This window comes from Typha angustifolia, chromosome 4 (assembly GCF_048772165.1).
Source record: "Typha angustifolia cultivar Huaian chromosome 4, ASM4877216v1, whole genome shotgun sequence".
Taxonomy (NCBI): domain Eukaryota; kingdom Viridiplantae; phylum Streptophyta; class Magnoliopsida; order Poales; family Typhaceae; genus Typha; species Typha angustifolia.
Genome location: NC_133242.1, coordinates 4,970,163 through 4,991,140, shown reverse-complemented (window position 1 = coordinate 4,991,140; position 20,978 = coordinate 4,970,163). Strand labels below are relative to the sequence as shown.

General features: G+C 35.7%; 2 protein-coding genes across 6 annotated transcripts; one reads left to right on the top strand and one right to left on the bottom strand.

The window, feature by feature from the left end:
- Window positions 1–272: 272 nt before the first annotated feature.
- On the top strand, window positions 273–19,200 carry LOC140759314 (uncharacterized). Of its 5 annotated transcripts, XR_012104222.1 has the most exons (12): window positions 273–557; window positions 1,624–1,719; window positions 1,811–2,017; window positions 2,860–2,925; window positions 3,248–3,387; window positions 4,914–5,040; window positions 6,643–6,791; window positions 16,422–16,557; window positions 17,664–17,748; window positions 17,834–18,146; window positions 18,231–18,474; window positions 18,760–19,200. XR_012104222.1 is itself a non-coding variant. In XM_073095840.1 (11 exons), the coding sequence occupies exons 1-11, from the start codon at window positions 366–368 to the stop codon at window positions 18,394–18,396; spliced, it is 1,659 nt and encodes a 552-aa protein (XP_072951941.1). In that variant the 5' UTR covers window positions 273–365; the 3' UTR covers window positions 18,397–18,720. The 5 variants fall into 5 exon arrangements, 4 of the variants coding, with proteins under 4 accessions (XP_072951941.1, XP_072951940.1, XP_072951943.1 ...); XM_073095840.1 differs by lacking the exon at window positions 18,760–19,200 and having other exon boundaries at window positions 1,624–1,701; window positions 18,231–18,720; XM_073095839.1 differs by lacking the exon at window positions 18,760–19,200 and having other exon boundaries at window positions 18,231–18,720.
- Window positions 9,267–13,360, bottom strand: LOC140759313 (uncharacterized). Its single transcript, XM_073095837.1, has 2 exons — window positions 11,018–13,360; window positions 9,267–10,930 (listed from the first exon to the last, which is right to left on the bottom strand). Exons 1-2 carry the CDS (start codon window positions 12,580–12,582, stop codon window positions 10,327–10,329), a joined length of 2,169 nt encoding a protein of 722 aa, XP_072951938.1. The 5' UTR covers window positions 12,583–13,360; the 3' UTR covers window positions 9,267–10,326.
- Window positions 19,201–20,978: the final 1,778 nt, after the last annotated feature.

The window sequence follows — 20,978 nt, the reverse complement described above, 5'->3', positions numbered from 1 at the left end:
ATTATCAAGGATAATTTTAGAATTTGAAAATATTAGTTAAATAAAATAAAATATTCTTATTTTGTTAAGCTAATGTGAGGTTAATTTAAATCGGGCTTTTCTGAATATTTTTAATAAAAGAAAAGGGCTTTTTTAAGAAAAAGCAATAAGTAGGGCTCGAACCACAAAAAACTCATGATGTAGCGGCTTGTTTGCAAATTTCCCTAAAAAAAGGGTTTGCAGTGAAAAACTTGCAAATCATTTTGTCGGGTAAATAAGTTTGTGAAGGAGTTTGGTTAGATACTTGGGGCTTGTTTCCCATTTCTAAGCATCTCGACCTCCTGCCCTCGTAGAGTTCTCTCCTTCCCTATCTCTCGACGAGACTAATGGCGCTTAGCCCTGCGAAAGGATTAAGAGAAGAGGAAGAGGAAAAGGAGGAGGAAGAAGAGGAAGAAGAAGAAGAAGCGGAACGAGAAGAAGAAGAAGAAGAAGAAGAAGAAGAAGAAGAAGAAGAAGAAGAAGAAGAAGAAGAGGAAGAAGGAGCTCACTCACACCTTCCTCTCGCCCCGTCTTCCGAGGTAAAGACTTCTTCGCTAACTGCTTCATCTTAATGTCAATATCAATGAGAAACACGTGATGAAGAAGTGAACCCTATGCTGGAATCGGATTTAGAAACCAACTTAACAATTAGAACCATATCTTCCACTTCTATGAACAATTATTAAGTAAATTCTAAATCTTGAGACTTAATGTAGCTAAAACGCAATGTATGCAGGGCATAAAAGGATCCCCTTTGTCGATTTCATCACGTTTTTCACTTCGATTTGGTCTAAGACTGTTAAGTAGAAGTTACACTTAAGGGACCTTCCTTATGAGTCAAAGATCACAGTAGTCTGATATATTTCTATGGTTAACCGAGCACTACTTTCTTCTCATAATCCTTATCCATTCTTTTCTTTAAGTTCATCTTGTATGACACTTAATTCCGCTGAGCATTTGAGTGAATAAGAGAAAAACTAGCATTTGGGTGAATGAGAGAAAAACCAATATATGGTGGGGGTAGCAGATCAATTATCTACTATTTTATATATCTTTGTTCAATCATACTGGCTAGAAAATTCATGTTATGCATGTTCAAGAATAGTCAAAGACGCTAGCTATTCCATATAATAGGTACTGCACTTATTATAGTGGCCATGAATCAAGTGTTATTTTGGGTACAACTGTAGCTGATTACCTGAAGAAAGATATTTGTGTTGTATTTTTGTTCTGTTGAATGAAGTGTCATAGCAGTCGGTTCTTAAGAAAATTGATTCTTATCTGGCCTCTTTGATAGTGTTTATACATGATTTGTGATACTTTATTTGGTCCTTTCAGTATGATTCAACTTAAGATTGCAATTGACTTCACATATTGCTACTGTAAGTGAAAAAAGAAAGCAACATCTCTAGTTGCTTTGCATTTTTGAATTTCCTCTATGATACCCAGAAGCAGATTATGGCCATTTATATATACTTTCATATTGTAACTGAGTATTTCTGAAAAAAAATTGTTTTTACTAGAAGGCACCAGTAAATTTATCAAAGTATATGAACGGAGTAAGACAAGTTCTGATATTCTGACTCATTATAACTTCTTTTGCAGCTATTAGATTTGTCAACAACAGTAGATCCCAGCTACATCATATCTCTCATACGACAGCTCTTACCAAATGTTTTGAAGGTAGAGAAAGATTCTCAGGTGATATGTAATGAATTTTCTGTAGGAATGAATAGTTGTTAAATAAGCTTTCAAGGATATTGTTTCAGGTAAAATTTTGATTGATGACCAGGAAGAGAAATATAATCTTCAATCTATTGAATCAAAAGAGGCATCTGCTTATTATGATGACAGCAATATCAAACAGGGTTCCAGCGAAGAAAGAAATGGTTGTTTTGATGCTTATCAAGCTGGAGCTGAAGAAACAAAGGATCCTTGGGAAGAATGTGGTTGCATCCTATGGGATCTCGCAGCTAGTAAAATTCAAGCTGAGCTTATGGTATTATAAGCTTTTATTTTCTATTCCCCTTACATTGCTTTTCTGAAGCTTTAGAAGAAGTATTTAAAGTAAGAGATCCTTTTCAGCAATATAAGACTAAAATTTCTTACTGTTTTTCTCCCATATATGTTTATGAACCAGATGAACTAGAACTCCTTGCCTGTTCTTTGAAATGACTTGAGCAAACTAACATAAGCTTTTTGTTTCTATTGCGTTTATTACTCCTTTCTTCTGTACTAGTTCCCAGTGTGAATAACTGAATATTATGAACTTCCATGCATCAAGGTTGTTTGTATAACTTTAGATTGGTGTAGGGACTTGAATGCTATATTGTAAACTGCATTACTGTTAAACTATGGAAACAATGCCATAACGTATTACGAACATTACGGTGGCTCTGTCAGGTTACTGTTGGTTTGCCACCTAGTAGTTTATTTGTTTTCCAATGTGAACTCTATGTCCAGTTATGTTTTTATTTCTTAAAGTAAACATGTAATATGTACTGTAGAGGCCTTATCTATGTGGGGTCTGGAATAGGAGTGCATTTAGTTGAGGGATCTTTCCAGAGGAATCTTATAGCTTGTAGTGCTGGTTAGAAAAGTTATGAGGCAGTTCTAATTGTTCCCATTGGACAAATTTGCCTTCCTAGTGGATGCAAAACTTTTTTAATTCTTCTCTGAGAAAGATGTAATAGTGGTGTTCAATTTTAAATTTCAGTACTATGTTTCTACCTTATTATTTAAACATAGTTGAAGTTACTCTTGGGGATACAATTTGTGATCTTGTATGTTATTTATTCAATTGGCTGGTAACAAGCTGTGCTTGGTTTGTGCACCATTCAGGTGAATAATCTTGTACTTGAAGTGCTTTTGGCAAACCTCCAAGTTTCCAAATCTTTCCGAGTGAAGGTGAGCTATTTAGTGCTAGAAAAGAAGTGTTGTAAATCTGTTAAATTTATATTTGCAGCCATTTCAAAAATTGTGTTTCTTGCTACTTGCTCCAAAAAAATAATATCTATATATTACCTTATGTTACCGATGGTGTTAGTTGGTATGAATGAAGTTGGGTAGGGTTTTGATTTTGATATGGAAACAAACGAGTCGGCCGAGAAACTCGCAGCCACCTCATCGCATGACAGTGAGGGAGAGGGCACCGCACATGCAGTGCATGTGTGCTTTTATTTATTTTTTATATATATGTCAGTTCTTACACAAGTTATGACCCCTGCAGGAAATTTGTTTGGGAATCATTGGAAACCTAGCTTGCCATGAAGTTTTAAGTAATGCAATATGTTCAAAAAATGGTTTGATTGAGACAGTTGTTGACCAGTTGCTTCTAGATGACTCCAGCTGCCTTGCTGAAACCTTCAGGTAAATGATTTACAGCATCTATTCCTGTATGGATGTTATGGACTTGATCTTGTACTAGTTTCATCTTTTATCAAATTGTACTTCTGTTTGAATTATAGACTTAGATATTGTTGCATTATATATATAATATAATGTGTGTTTGTGAGCACCATAATTTTGTACTTCTGTTTGAGTTATACATTTTGATATTGTTGCATTATACATATAATATAATATAATACAATATAATGTGTGTTGCAAGCACTGATAATTTGAAATTCTGCTCTTCGTAGTCTATCTAGTTATTCTCTTTGAAGGCATTATCTTGATTGATAGTCTAGGGTTAAATGGTCTAGTTCCTCCCAAGAACTGGTTACTGTAAGGTTAATTTATATGACTGCTTCTGGCAGAATTGTGCAACTCTTTAAGTCCATCAGATGTTTTTCTGGCCTTATGATATCATATTTTGCAGGCTGCACCAATTTTAATTTTTAATTCAAATACTTTTATTTGATAATATGAGCTAATTGTTTTTAATCTGTCCAATCTTATGTTTTACATGTGGTATTTGTACATCATTTGTTCCCTCTGCTTCATTTCATTTGTCATGTATAAGACATCTCTGCAATTAAAAAAGGGCAAGGGAACCTATTTTCTGATTGCTATTAGTTGAATTGCACCATTATGAACTATAATTCTAATGGCAAACTATTATAGAGTGTAAACGCAATTATTGCCCATGTATGTTCTTCCGTATGCACGCGTATTATGTTAACATATATCTATCTAGTTGGTTATGATCATCTTAGCCCTTGTTCACTTTAGGAATAATTTTTTTCTTATTCCAGAATATAATTCTTTATTCCAAAATAATAGCTAAATATCATAATAATCCAATTCTAGAATACGGACACTATTTATCAAAATTATATTTTATACCATACATCAACTTATTTACTAATTTACTCTTAAGATTTATTCTATCAATCTACTTCATATCAAATCAAAGAACATTCATGGTGATTTTATAAAAAAATATTTTTTTCAATATTTTTTTTCATTTTATATTATATTAAAAGTAATTATTACATTCTTATTCTAAAATACAAGTAAACATAAAAATAGTTATTCCTGAAATAAAGACCTCATTTTGGAAATAATAAAAAGGAATAGATATTTGAGAATTGATCTTATTCTTATAGTAAACAAGGCTTTATAGATTGTTTAGTAACTTTAGTTACGACTGCTCCATTGGCTTACATCTATGGGCATCCTTGTTCTGATATCTATTCATTAATAAAGAAAACGTTTCTCTCACCTCCCACTTTCTCTACTGACACATTTTGATTTCTAAGTTTGTGCATTTTCATATGGTGTGATATTCTCTTTCTCAGTTCTATTCTGAAAGATGAGCTTATGTTATGCTTAATTTATATATCTGTGAACTGTCAAACCTTATGACCAGGAAAAATTCAAGTGGAACGACATGCATGGGATTGAACTACTAGTTACATTCTCCTTATGTTCATTATTTTACTTTTGAACAGGTTATTGGCCGTCGGTCTTCAAGGTAGTGCATCTTCTTCTTGGGCCAAAGCTCTCCTGCCCGATGAGATTATTCAGCATGTGCTCTGGATAGTTGGGAACACATTAAACTCTACACTATTTGAGAAAGTACGGTGAGACAGTGCCTTTAATTTTTTTCCCTATATGTCTCTCTTATTAGATTCGATCTACACTAGGTCTGATTAGCTTTTGGTCTTTGCATCACCCAGATCACTATATTTTCTTATTGTTGCCCGTGACAAATAAGTTTACTGATTCATTGATTTATTTTTTTATATCTTAGATTAAGCTGTATTCAGGCCATGTAGAATTAACACTTTTGCTTAAATGCAAAGGACAAACTTTTTCTCAAGAGGCAACTGTAAGTTGAATGTAGCAAACTGACTTGCAGAAATTCCTCTTCATAATGAGGATTCCCATTGCTTACTTATTTTCGATCCTAAGCAGTAATGAAGTGGCAAGTCGGTCATAAACACATCTTTCATTCTAAAAGCATTTTCCTGAAGGACGATGATGTCTATAGTTGTGTCAACATGTTTAGAGGAAAATACCATGTAGAAAATTATGGTAGTCTTTTTACTTTTGAAACACAATCTTCAGTTTTGTGATTCTTGGTGTGAAGTCTCTTGCTTTCAGGTGGTCATGGGTTCAAGTGATAAGAAAACCTCTTCAATAATGAGGTAGGGCTGTGTATACTCTCTCCCCGAAACTTGCATTGGCAGCAGCCTCGTGCACTGAGACACCATTTTTTCCATCCTCCTTAGACATAGATTTGTCACTATGTTTTACCAAAAATCATGTGGCAGCAGTAAGTGAACATATTGTCTATATTGATTTGGAAGGGAAGCAAATAAATTATGTTATCTTTTATTTTGTGTAGCTCCTTTACATGGATATTCAAAAGTCAGAACAATTCTACAGTACAAGCTTCTTTTGGAGGAGCTTCCAAGATATGGAATTTGTAGTTTTTTGGATTGAAAGAAATGGTCGACTACTTTGATATATTTGTCTTAATGTGCCCCAAGTAAAATTCTTTCATACAATTTCTGTTTTTTGAGAGAGAAATGAGAACTTAATCTTTCATACAAATTCTGTTATTCAGTTCGGCCAAATAACTTGTTGAGTTTAGCATATGCTTTAGACTTTGGAATGATGCACCAAAGGGCTATCCAGTACTGAAATCATTCCTCCAGAATATAGGATAGGAATCTATAATTAGTATCACAAGTATTTTTGTTTAATCATGCCAAATTTTGTTTTAGAATGTTATTCACACCATATTCTTCATGTTGTTTCAAAATATGACTTGTGTCTTCCAAATTTACTCTATGGCAAAGTTTTCAATCAGGTTCTATCAATAATTGCTGATATCCCTCTTGTCCTCATGTTGTTCAAGTTTTTAAATTGCAATAAGATGTAACAGAGGCACTATACAATGTGAGACATACAATTGGAAGGCCGCCAGTTATTATAGTACTCGTCTTGTGAGACTACTCTATAATTGTGAACCTTTGGTTATAATTTCTCTAGGAAGTAGTTTCTCCTTATAATTGATTCTTTTGTTGTCCAATCCTAGTAGGAACACAATTAAAAATCCATAAAAAATGGATTCTTTTAACTTTTTCTTGGTTGTTTGTCCTCATATTAATTAGTTTAACTAGAATTTAACTTCATTTCCAAATGGTGATGACCACTTTTTATTATTGACAGGGCATAGACTTTTTGTTGACCGTCATTGATAATCAAGAAGTGGGAACTATTCTTCTTCAACCTTTGATGAAGTTGGGTTTGCTGAATCTTGTTATTAGTCTGTTAACCAGTGAAATTAAGGACTCAGGAGATGAGAACAAGTTGGAAAGGTGCGAAAACCCTTATTTTATTATTTATTTCTTTAACAGTCTCTTAATTGAAATAAAAATAATTTCAACTATGAAATATATGCTTGTATCAATGTTTACTTTCCACTGCACTGGCATTGATACATAATTGACAAACTACATGTCACAGCGTGTCTTGCAAGAAGGTAACTTGGTGAACATTACCATTTGCACAGAGACTGTCACGACCCAAAATATGAATCATGACCGGCCATGCATCTCAATATGCTTGAGATGCACGAAGCCTTATTAATACTCTCTACGTGTACGATGACAGAATGAATAAATAAAATGAGAATGTGCTTTATTAAATTTTATAACTAATTGCAATAAAAATAAAACAATGTTAATGTTTTTGAGTCTCTAAACTCAATAAATAAAACTTATAATCTAAAGCATATAATCTAAAAGAGCGGAAAGATAAATAGGTGAATCCTAAGTGGAGGTGGAGTCCGGGTACATCTCGCTCAGTCGCCCCGTTGACTATTACCTGAAATAAATAAACAAATACAAAAACAAACAATAGAACCCATGAACCAACAACTATAGCTCAGTAAGTGGAATCCACTCAAAAACTAAATAAATTTTAAATCATATTAATGCTGAATAAATTAAACTAAAAGCAACAGTATCCATAACAATATGCAATAGGCATGCTCTCTAAATAATAACAATGATAACAATAGAGAGATGTCACAACTTGTAACCTTGTACGTTTTCAACATATTAACATCTTTTGATATTTATACTGTCATATGTCTCAATGGGTCTAAACCCTATGGATCCACATCAACTAGAAGTCACCTCGAGATGACGCTCGGGACTTTTCTTCATAGCTGATCCGGTTAGGGTCATCAGAGGGTATCACTCTGTGATCAACATATTCTGTCTTTTCCTCTAACCGTTGAGAGAAGTTAGAGTCACCTAGGAAATTTTCTCATTCATCCTAGGACTGTTCCCTAACCCCGCCAGAGTTACCTAAGAAAGTCACCGCAGTGATTTAATTTAGGACTTTCCCCTGGACTTCTAGATAGACTTGAGTCACCACGAAAAATCACAAACGATTTATACCGGGACTGTTCTCAAAGTCGTACCAATACTAGTCTCATTTTTCTTTTCACAAATTTCAATATTTGCACGAAGTATGGTGATGCACTAAATATAATAATTAAATGCCCACAAAAAATAAAACAATTAAATTTTCGCACGTATGGATGAAATAAATGGATTTGCACACAGAAATTGCAACAATTTAATTTTTACACATAAGGGTGAAATAAATAAATTACACATAGAAAGTTTACATGGTCTGACAAAAATACAAAATACAATAAAATAAACATGTGAGTGAACCCACTCACCTGAGTCTAGGTAAGACAACCAAAATCTCAAATCTCTAGCTCATGTATTAAAAATCACTACCTTAAATAATAAATAATAACCAACTTTTTAATTTGAATAGTAACAATATTTTTAAAATTTAAAGACCAAAAAGAACTAAAATGGGTTTAAAATTACCCATTGGATTGGGCTGGGGTGCTGCTGGCCCGGCCCAATCCAAAAAGAAATCAACTAAATCGGATTGGGCCGAGGCCCAGCCGAATTAATTGAATTGGGCTCGGGCTAACCCGCAGCCCACCAAATTAGTGGTTCGGGTTGGGTCCCTCGGATTCGGATCCAACCCGACCTGAATCCAAACACTAAAATGGAGGAGATCAGACTCGGGTTGCCCGAGTCTGTCTTCTCCAAGCCGAAGAAAGAGAGAGAAAAAAAGAGAGGAAAAGAGAGAAAAAGGAAAAGAGGAAGAGGAAGACGCTGGCGGCCACCGCGGCGAAGGTTTGCCGGCCGCACCCTCAGCTCCCCAACACCCATACGGTGCCGCCGTCCTCGCGAGGTGGAGAACCCACGAACGGTGGTCGATCCCATGACCGACGGCGACCGGAGCCACGAGGGCTCCAATGGTGACTGCCCACGGCACGAGGCCAGAGGCAAGGTGCTTCTAGAGGTAGCGGCTGCGACTCGAAGCCGCCGTCCGGCCAGATTTGCCGATGAAGCCGAAGAACCCCCAAATTAAGTATTTTCACTAAACCCTATTATTCTTTAATTAACTTTGAGGGGTGAGAGAAGGCTTACGAAAGAGTACGTGGTGGTCTCCGCTGGCTCCGACGACGCTCCGGCAGGCCGATTCCATGGCGTGACTCCGTCGGTAAAGGAGGAAGAAAAGAGAGAGGAGAGGGCTGAGATCGTTAAACAGAGAGAGAAAAGAGATTAGGGTTTAATTTATAGATTAGATGAGGATTAAATCTAATCCGATTTGGATTAGATGAAATCCTCCCCTTATCAGCGCCTCGTCGCGTGCTGGAGAGGGAGAGGGGAGGGGCTGCATGTGTAGAGCACGTGCACCCTCCTCTCTCAACCCCAATTTTTTTTTTTTTTTTTTTTTTGATTCTGACGGAGACAACTCCGATGGCTCAAATTTTCACAACTTAGCAAAGAATCTTTTTGAATTTCTTTTATCAAGTGTATTGTTTGTAACAATCTAGGAGATGTATTTTGCAAAGTTTTAGTAACTATCATCTATCTTCTGGTCCTTGTGGACATGTTACTAAGTTAGTATTCATCTTTACAAGTATGAAGCATGCCATAATTTTCATATTAGGAAATCAATAGCTATTATTCAGCATAAATTGCAGAAAAATCTTGAACGTAATAGTGAATTTGCTACATCAACCCATGTTATTGCTACAAATTAATGGACACAGAATTTTCAAACTAATAACATTCCTTTGATAGGATCTTCAGTTGCGTAGCAAAACCTGTCTTCCATTTTTAAGTTCAGTGGAGTCAACGTCCAACTAAAATGACAAAATTGTGGGTAAGAGGATGAAGTCTTATTTCTCATCGCATTACTAGGAAATAGAGCTGATCTACGGATAGTCGGATAGAGATAGGTAAGCTTAGGGCCATCTTAACTCGAGGGTATACCTCAATGCTCTCACTACATGGAGTATATGATACTCTATGTTGATGTTGCCCAGATCTGCATGGTACCTACTGAGTGCAAAAGGCTGGCACTATGAAGCACGGATACGGATACGGATACGGGATACGGATACGATACGATACGGATACGGGGATACGGCAAATTCTCAAAATATAGGATACGATACGTCTAGGATACGGCAATTAAAAAATTATATAAAAAAATTATATTCTAATGACAACATATACATAATATTGCATTCAATATTTTAATACATCTATTATCTACATAAGCATTTAATAACAAAAATGAGAGTAATAGATATCAAAGACAATTAGACAAAGAATACATCAACGTTCAACAAATAATGCACCAAAATGAGAATAGTAGTATCATTGCATTCCATATGAGTAACTCATAGACTCATAGGTCATAGCACTAAAGTTTATAAAGTATCCACCAACATTTCACAATTTGTATGACACCAAAATGAGAGTAATAATAAGTCAGTAGTGTAATTGGCAATGACATTAATTATTCATTTCCATTTAAGCTAGTCTCCTCATTGCCTTCATCAGTGAATACAATAGCCTCCAAATCAGGTTCATCAAGCGAGAGGTCAGCAACTTCAAGAATACCCGCTCCATCGAATGAATCAAATGAATCTCCTCCAACATCCCACATTTTGGTCTCCCCTTCCATATACTCAGTCGATCTTCTAGAGAGAAGACGAAGATTGTTATGGATAAAAACTAGATCCTCTGCTCGTTGTGGAGTGATCTTGTTTCTTTTCATTGTGTGAATAAATGAATATGTGCTCCAATTCCTCTCACAACATGATGATGAACACGGTTGCCCGAGTAATTTAAGTGCTAAATTCTGAAGGTTAGGTGCAAAAGCACCATGAATGACCCACCACTTCTTTGGATCAAGAATATCTCTATCTTCAATAGAGTCATAGTTATCAAAACCCTCTGTTGCAGTTGAGAAATTGGCATACTCATTATTTAAAATTCTCCTCTCTTCTCCGTTTGCAAAGAACCTCTTTAAACATTTGTTTCTCATACGAGAAATTTCTAGATCTTTGTGTGGAGGAGTGCGGTTTGGATCCTCACTAATCCAAGTATTGGTATAATACCTAGTAAGAAGAGCACAAAAGTTAAATTAACAAAACTATAAACCAAAAGAAACAACTATGTAATAAATTTTTAAGCATCGACTTTACCTTGGATTCAATGAGTGTGCTAAACAATGAAGAGGAGTATTGCTTCTATCCCATCTATCAACAAGAATTTTATGCACAACTGAGTAAAAAGCTGACTCTTCATCTTCTTTTTTTGCCTCATGTCTGTATATAGCTGTTTTCACTCTTTCAATCATATCATCCCACATTTCATAAATCAAATGGAGGCAAGGTTTGTCAGTATCAGCCAATCTCAGCATTGAATAAATAGGCTCAGTAAAAGATAATATATATTCAATTTTGTCCCACCATATATCATCAAGAACCTTCTCTTTCACAAATTGTGCTTTTGCTACATCATCCTCTCTATAAGAATTCCATTTATCACTAATAACCATCGTTTGTAGCCCACATTTGATAGTTTTGAATCTCCTCAGCATCACAATAGTTGAGGCAAAACGTGTATCAGCAACAGCAATCAACTTCAAATTTACAAATTCATTGAAAATGGCAAGTCGCATAGAGTGTTGCATGATAAAATTTTTGATGCACATCACATCCCCTGCCACAATGGATATCCAACTGCATTCATCAAAAACAAGCTCATTCCCCTCAGTGTTTTTTGATGCACATATATTTTTTAATGCAAGGTTGAGGGTATGGACAACACATGGAGTCCAAAAAATATTTGAATACTGAGCCTCTATAAGCATCCCAGCTGACTTACAAACAGGGGCATTATCAGTAATGACTTGCACCACATTTTGTGCTCCAACCTCTTCAATTACTTTACTGATCAAGCTAGATATAAAGAATTTATCTTTGTACTCCCCTTCACAGTTTACAGCTCTCAAAAACATGGGACCATTCTCAGTCACTGCCAAAAAATTGATAAGAGGTCTTCTTTGTGCATCTGTCCAGCCATCACACATAATGCTAACCCCTTTTTCCTTCCATGTGCCCTTAATGGGTTCCAATAACCTTTCAATGTTTGCCCTTTCTTGTTGCAGAAGTGTGGTTCTCAACATATTATATCCAGGAGGCAAATAACCTGCTATTTGACTATTAGTTGCAAAAGTATAAGACTTAACATAATATGGGTTCCTAGCAAGATGAAAAGGTAACCCAGCAGAGTAAAACATTCTAGCAATTTGACTGTGTAATTGATTACGAGAAGCCATATTAAATGACTTCTCAAGAGCTGTTTCTCCAGACCTTCTCTTCTTTGATCCATAGGGCATGTTAGAAGAAGAAGTTGCAAGGGGCATACTAGAAGTTCCATATTGAGTTGACATTGGCAATGGTACTGACTTTGGCATAGAGTTCTTTATTTTTAATTCAGCCTGCTCCATTATCCTTTTCATTTCCACAATATGCTGACTATTTACTTTAGGGCATGGTTTGATTCCACATCCACTAATTCTCATCACATGAGCCTTTACTCTATAATAAGATCCTTTGTATATTTGCTGACAATAATTGCATTGAAACCTCATATTCCCTCCTCCTTCTCCCATCTTTTCTAATTTGGTTACATATTTCCAAAGCGGAGCACTCTCATCTACCGCCACACTATTAGTACTAGAACTAATACTTTCAGTAGCCATTTATCTGTGATAAAAATAAAACAGAGAAATTCTAAGTTCTTACACTGTACTAATCTAACTATTAGTATTAGTTCTAACTGGTATACTAATATTTAAGAAGATGAATTCATGATTTCATGTCATTCAAATTAAATATAACCAGCTAATCTAGGAATCTAATAATGGAATAAATCTGAAAATTCAGAATTATAATACTTAAGCAACTAGAGAAGGTTTAAAGCAATAAAAATTCAGACATGCAATACTTAAGTGATCATACAGTTAAACTGTAAATAAGGCAAAGTAGAAAAGGAAAAAAAATCAGAGAAGAAATCTGCACAATCGAAGAAGAAAAAAATTCAAACATGCAATACTTAAGTGATCATACAGAATTAATTAAACTGTAAATAAGGCAAAGTAGAAAAGGAAAAAAAAATCAGAGAAGAAATCTGCACAATCGAAGAAGAAAAAATTCAGAGAAAGGAGAAAAAACTGAGAAAAGAAAAGGAAAAAAAAAACTGAGAAAAGTAACTTAAAACAGAATTTAAGAAGGGAAAGGGGAAGAAATCAAATGAAAAATTCAGAGAAGAAATCGAGGAAAAACTGAAGAAAATTGAAGAAAAAAAAAAGCTAGTTCATCGAGAGAAGAAATAAACATACCTTCGTCGAGAGAGAGGAGGAAGAAGGGAGAGCGGTGGCTTGTCGAGAGAGAAGGGGAGAACAGGGAGCGGCAACGGCGGCACGGTCGCGAGAGAGAGGGAGCAGCGTCGTCGAGAGAGAGAGAGAGAGAGAGAGGGAGAGCTAGGGCACGGTTTGAGATATCAAATTGGGGGTGGAACGACGGGTGGGGGTGGGTAAGTTAAATTTCTTAACGGGTTTATAAAATTAAACTCACCCGATTACCCAATTAAACCCAAAACGTATCCAAAACGTATCCGAAACGTATCCAACACGTATCCAGCCGTATCCACCCCGTATCCGAAAATAAAAATTAATTATTTAAATTTAGGATACTCTGAAAACGTATCGGATACGTATCCGGGCCGTATCCGGCCCGTATCCGTATCCGATACGTATCGGATACGGATACTCCACCCAAATTGGAGTATCCGTGCTTCCCAGGGCTGGCATGATCAGAAAAGACAATCCTTCCTTGTGACATATATCATCTCACTGAGCCCATGACTTATGAGGTAATCTCCACCTTCTGACAGTTCTTCTAGGTTTAATGCCAGTTCATCTCATCTCTCCTTTTGCATTAGCCAGGAATTTTCTGCTAGGTTTAGGACTGCTGATTAGTGTGAAAATAGTATGTCGAAATTTGCTTTGTCCTTCTCACTAGCATTTTGAACTTAAGACTGTTGTCATATTGCCGACGCAAATTTGGACAAAATTACATAAGGATGCTGAGACATAATTGGGAGATGTGTGAGAAATGACTATTCATTCACAGGTAGAGCCTGCCAATATATCCCTAAGACTATGCAACGGCATATTACAAGTTTATACTTTATTCAGCCTTTTTCCAAATCAACAAAATCATGTTGTGTCATTCAGTAATAAAACGGTATTACTATGTAATTCAGTAATAAAGGATCTGAGGATGAAAATGGTATTTTGTCATTCATATAACCAAGCATGAGGAGAGGGCAGAGAGGGAGTTCTGAATATCATGTATTATGCTAAGATACGTCCTTGCAACATTCTCACATGTATGATTTAAAAGAATCTGGATCCTCTTCAGTAATAAAATCCTCTAAGAGGTCCAGTGAAATCACAGATCACCTTTTTCTGAGGCAAGTGATGGACCATAGAATGGGTTTGCTATGTAATGCTTAGATTAGCAAAAGTATTGTCTGTGGATAGTTGGTATTTTTGGAACTCTCCAACAATTTCCAACTTGTTAAGGCTATAAGATTTATACTCTACAGGAATATTTAATCATACTTTCCATATATGCTGGCGTTATGAGATTTGTTTAATCTGAAGTCCTTAGGATGTGAATCAAACTGCATCTGATCAAAATGTACAATAAACTATGTGGTCAACACATTTTTGTTCTGTAAATGGTCTGTAACATAAGAATGCATCTTACAAAAGTAAAAGTGCTTATGGTTGACTGGACTGTTGTAAGGTCTAATCAGAAATTGATGAGGGTCCTGGCTCTTGACAGCCATGGGATCATGCGTCCCATCTCAGAGTTGAACTAAATGATATAGACTAATAAAAAAGAAAAGGTTAATTTAACATATTGTCTTGAGCATTAAATTATGTAACATCATCTCAAAGGAAGAAACATGTCAAGATAAATCCTCATGTATGGTTACACTTGTTAGTAATGATTGTTGTGCCAATGGCTCATGCCTTTTTGCTACCTTGTCGGCATGCCTAGAAAAATTAGCACCAAAATGCTAAATCAATGTAGAGTAACTTACAAATGATAAATCTAGAATTAAGTCATTTGTGCACCCAAAATTAGTTTTTAAAAGGTGTAAAACAAAGGGCGTCCTTAAGAGTGAAAGAAAGTTTAACACTTTTTATGGGACTTGAAGAAAAAACCCTCCAAGATCTCATCTATTTCTCTGCTCTTTCTTCTTCTCTAACTTCTATTTTCTATTTAGAAAAGTAGCCAACTCTTTGACTTGGCTTAACGGGCTTCGGGTGGCACATATTATGTGCCTCTTGATACTATACTTGTATCGCCCCTGAAGGGAATGGCATTAGCCGACACGCAGGTGCGTTGGTCGGCATGACACAACTTGACACAGGGCTGTGCCTTTGACACACCCTATGCTAGGTGCTGATAACCGATCAACATGGCTAACGTTGCTCGTTATAATATAAAATATCAAAACCATTATTTTTTAACAGCTTAAGCTTTCAGAATAATTGGTGAATTAACATATTGTAGGAGAAGATATTATGAGTTCGAGTCCTATCGGACTTATCTATCATTTAAAATATAACATCTCTATCCATTTAAGTCATCCATTTCTTAAGCCCATTGAATTATCTCAAACTGAGAAGTGAGAGGGAGTGTTAGAATATAAAATACAAAAACTATAGTTTTCTAACAACTTAAGCTTTTAGAGTAGGTGGTGAGTTAACAACACCTCCATTTTCTGAGGGCATGGATGCACAAGTGAGCAATTTATTATTGTCATTGTCTAAGCGAAAGGAGCATTGCAAATTTAGTGTTTATGTATGTCTAGTTGGCAAAAAAATTATTATTTTTGTCGAAGATATTGTTTTACAAAGTGACCAAATGACCACTGTTCCCAAATACATCTTTTTGCTGCTAAACATAATGCTATAATTCTGACTATGCACTTGTTTATCTTATAGCAGTAAAGATCATATAGTCTTGCATAACATGGACAGATTCAAAATCACATGATTTACAGGCTGAGTTTTGCTTTCAGAAATTACTTTCTGTTTACATATTACCATTCCAATGATGGGTAACAACATATCATCTACATTCTTGCTTCTAATTATGTCAAATTTTGCTAGAACATGATTATTATACATTATATCGTATCTTTTATCTACAATGTATTAACCTCATTATTGTCTATTTTCTTTTTCCAGTAAACAGTGTAATATAAATGTCAAATAAACAGTTCTTACTTGGAATTGTTGAAGTTGTAATGTTTCCCTTTTCTCTTCCTTGCTAGTTTTCTCTTTGTGCTCTTATATTACTGCATCAGTTTGTGCATATAGACTGACTGGGAACTTTATAGTGGATTTAATTGTTACCTCCGCATACATATTGATCAAACTGCATGCACTATTGGATTGTTCTCTTAACAAGCTGCGTGACATTTCAAAATATGTTCTCCACCTTGTGGTTGTCTCAGGTGTCCTGTCCTGGATCTAATTCTTCGGCTGGTTGAAGCACTTTCTGCTATAGACAGTTGTTCACAAGTGATGTCTTCGAATGAGCAATTGCTTCAGTTGGTTTGTAGCATAGTCAAGCTACCTGATAAATTTGAGGTGACCATGATGCTAGAAAATTTATTAACATTATATTGTGCTCTTTATGGGCTTTCTCGATACATCAGTGACAGATTATATTGCTATTATTCTAAGTACAACTTGTTTAGTGATTAAGTCCATTACTTGTACTGACATCATACCGACAAGATAACCTAGATATTTATACCCTCTATAAGCTAATTCATGTGTTTCCTTTTATCAGTCAGGTTTTTGTAGATTTTGGTCAAATTTTGATCTAATATTTTGGAAATGTAAACTCACCAATACTCTAGAAACTTAAGGTGTTAACAGTAGTTTTTATCTTTTACGTTCTAATATTTCCCGATACTTTTGGGCTTGAGACATTTTTGATAGCCCAAGAAATAGGGTTGACTTAAATGAGTGGAGCTTCTTTTTGTTTTATTAGCAAGGCAATCATAGTGAGATTTGAACTCCCGACACTTGTTCTAGAAGTTATTTGTCAATGCTCTCGGATTGCACTAATTTTAGCCACAAACTGTGGCCTCGTAAGTGTTTGTAACCAAATCTGTATTTGGTAGGATAAGGCATGGATGATGATGAGAAGGGTTCACCCAATTTGCCTCCAGCAAGAGTATAGGAGTAATCTGTATATATTATTATGCTAGTGGTTCTGACTTCTGACAGTGTATAAATGTTATGTAACTTTTGCACTATTGTTCAAAGACAAAAGGCAAGTAACAAGTTGCAGTCTAATTGTCATCTCAAAGTTTGTAATAGATATTATGAATATTGAAGAAAAATGTAGTACTACTTTGACTACACATATGAGCTCAGCTCCTTTAGGATCTTGTTGACTCACAAAATTAGAAATATGCTGATTCTTGCAATAAGATACAGTTTTGCATTCAGCTGATAGAGGCCCATAGCTTACTTATGGCAACATGAAAGTGTATAGATTCTTCACAATTTGATAATAGTGGAGAACACCAGAAGTTCTTATTGATATAGATGCACTTGTGTGCATGCATTGCACTTATTATCTAAAATTTGAAAATTAACCAGATTCATGATGTTCGAAGGAAATGGAAATCCTAGGCAGTGAGATATAATACTGAGACATGCCCTATCCTACATTCTGACAGGTTTCCAGCTCCTGTGTCTCTGCAGTTGTAATTATAGCAAATCTTCTAGGGGATGAAAAGCATCTAATGTCAGAATTTTCACATGGTATGTCACAATTGACTATGAAGTCTGTGTTTGCCAGAGTTTCTGCCATAGCTATTACTGATGCAGTAATCTGTTGTGTTTCCAGATATCCTGTTCCTGCAAGGTCTGTTCGACATTTTACCTTTAGTTTCTGATGAACCCCAAGCCCGAAATGCACTCTGGTGTATACTAGCAAGGTTGTTAGTCCAGGTACAGGAGGATGATATTAGCTTATCATCCTCGCGCCAGTTTCCGTTACTTCTCTTGGAAAAATCTTACATTATCGAAGAAGATCTTGAAAGCCATCCAGAGGATAAGTCAGAAGAATTGGCGCCTCATGATTCCACAAAACTATACGGAGTAGTGACAGCATCTGTATCCTTCCAATTGATCTCGAAATTTTTTGTAGAACCTTTTAGGTAATTTTTGTTTCATTAACAACCAATGAAATGGGCTTATTTTGTTGATCAAATTGACATCTCTTGCTAGTTGCACACTTGCAGTACCCTTGTTTTCCTTGACGTATGGCAGCTTAGGAGAATTGGCCTTATAATTGAGAAATGGATTGCAGAGAAGTCTTCTATGCCAGAGAAAGATGTCGAGTGTGCTGATGATTCTGTTGGAAAGGCTCAAAAGTTGCTGACTTGCTGCTGGAAGTATAGCTTGTAGCTCATCTTTTCAAGACGTCGTATGTTGCAATAGATGTTTGCTACTATCTTACACAATCTGCCCCTTTGTCTTCTGAATGTAAGAATGATACGGTATCAGTTATGATTTTCTTAAACTGTTTTCCGTTGAGTGAATATTGTTGAGAATATAATCAAGGATATTCTCCATGTATCTTCTATTCAAGGAAGATATTTTCTGTACAAAGTTATTTACTTCATTTAGCTCTTGGTCTGTAGCGAATTAATTGCTTAATTATAGGATCTAGACTTCCAGACCAAGTCTCTGCGTGTATATATATAGTTCAGATTCAATGAGAAATATATTATCTAATTCTATCCATATTTCCTCTTTTCATGGTTTCAGAGCAGCAATAAGATCCTGACTCATCTACCATCTCTACACCACGTTCTCATGTAGCTCCTCATCTTTTCAAGGATCATGGCCAACGATGATGCCCCTCCTCTCAGCAGGAAGGAATCCGGCTCTTCTACAAACTCTTCGAAGGCGGATCTATCAAATCCTCGCTTTACTCATCATCCCGATCATCTAGGATTAGTTAGTCTCTAAAGTCTTAAACGGGGACAATTGAGCTAAATTCAAAGAATAAACTTGGATTTGTTGATGGCTCCCTCAAGGTACCATCACACGAAACTTGCCGTGAAGATCACGTGACCTGGTTGCGATGCAACAACATGGTTCATTCATGGATTATTAACACTCTTGATTCAGATACTGCTGATAGTGTTATATATTAGGCTTACATTATAAAAGTGTATAAATATTTTTCCAAACTTTTTAAAAACTATAACCCCTTATGCCGTTAATAGATAACTTAAAATTATTTTTCTATCCTTTTATTGTTAGAGTAAATATTAGATTTTATTAGATAATAAAGTAAAAATTAAATATATTATAACCACAAATGCCACCTCTCATAAGATTTATTGTTACATCTTTCTCTCACCTCATTCACACTATAAAGATAAAAAATACTACGTCCTTTTTGTTCTTCTCACTCTCCCTATTATGTTCTTAGCCTCCTCATTCCTCCATCCCCCCCTCTTTAAACCCACTCCTTCCATTTCTCCGTGGCTTATCCCTCTTTATCTTCTCCCTCACCAAAATCATATCTTCCTCCTTTCTAATTCCCTTCCTTCTCTCTCCATCTAAGCTATCAAAAAGCTACATGGTCGCGTCGCCTATGCCACTAGCGACAAGACTATCACCGTTGTCCGTGCATAATTGTCCAAAAATTATTTCTCTCTTGGGAAAGAAGATAGGCTATGCGAGATGGGGGCAAAATTATCCAAAAATTATTTTTTTGACTTTTATGTGGGTAATTTAGTCTATTTGAAAAAAATCTTTGCATGTGAGTTTTAATTTATCGAAAGCTAATAGATGGGTTTAGTTGTAGGGGGGAAGGGTATTTGTATGCTTTTATGCTTTTATTATATAGAAGACAAAGTGATAGGTTAAAATACAAGATAGCAGAGTGTATTTAAGCCTATATATTATCTTGCTGCTCATGAAGTTTGGGAGGATCTTCATGAACGATTCTCCCAAAAGAATGCACCTCACATCTTTGAGATCTAGCAAGATATTGCCACTATTTGACAAGGACCAACAAAGATTGATGCAATTTTAAATAGGATTAAATGAGAATTACCAAACTATACGCAGACAAATCCTCCTCATGAACCCTCTGCTTACTATCTGTCAAACCTTCTCGTCAGTCATCTTAGAAGAAAAATAAAGGCAAATCAATTCTGTAGCGGACCATACGGTGGAGGAATCGGCTGTGCGGACCAATGACAACAGATCCGCCCCATCAGCGAAAACATGGAGGATTGATTGATTAGGGAGGAATGATTGATCTGACCGATTGTTCGTTTTTCCAAACTATCATAGAAATTACAACCAAGATAGTATAGGGCATTGTTGATTTGGTTTAGAAATAAGAAGCCCTCAATACACACATTGTGATCAATTGGGCCATTGGGTCCACACTTGCTACTAATTACATGGGTATCCAGTGGGTCATCCAAAGGCAAGAAACAATTTAGACCCAAAACACTTTGATAAAAAAAATAGAGTTGTTACCAATATTATTTCTTTCAATATTAGAAAATCAACTCAAAAAGTTGTTGTCACTTATTAGTGAAAATGATGATGGATATAGTTCCAAAGCCAATACCATGACAAAGCATGATTAGTCTAAAGTGGCTTCCCACGATTGGATCATTGATAGCGAAGCGACGTTACTTTACTAAATCATCAAAATTATTGCATAAAGTTGAAAATCCTTTATGGAGAAAACGTAAAAATTGCAGCCAAATGAACTTTACCTCTGAATTATGTTTTTTATTTGCATGATGTGTTGTCCATTCCTAAATTCAAAGTTGATTTGTTAGTTGTTAGTCGTTTGACAAGAGACATGAATGACTCAGTAACATTTTATCCTTATTGGTGTATTTTGTGGGATCTAGCTATAAGGAGGACGATTGGTCTAGATAAACAACGTGACAGACTATATTATTTAGTGTCACTAGCATGAATAAATCTTTGATCAATTGCTCCTCATC

Excerpts from the sequence above, each read along its gene's own strand:
- LOC140759314 (XM_073095839.1), top strand. The coding sequence starts at position 366 with ATGGCGCTTAGCCCTGCGAAAGGATTAAGAGAAGAGGAAGAGGAAAAG. Across the intron at positions 5,041-6,642 it reads ACTCTACACTATTTGAGAAA|GGCATAGACTTTTTGTTGAC; the intron begins GTACGGTGAGAC and ends TATTATTGACAG. Across the intron at positions 6,792-16,421 it reads GATGAGAACAAGTTGGAAAG|GTGTCCTGTCCTGGATCTAA; the intron begins GTGCGAAAACCC and ends TGGTTGTCTCAG.
- LOC140759313 (XM_073095837.1), bottom strand. The coding sequence starts at position 12,582 with ATGGCTACTGAAAGTATTAGTTCTAGTACTAATAGTGTGGCGGTAGAT. Across the intron at positions 10,931-11,017 it reads GCACACTCATTGAATCCAAG|GTATTATACCAATACTTGGA; the intron begins GTAAAGTCGATG and ends TCTTCTTACTAG.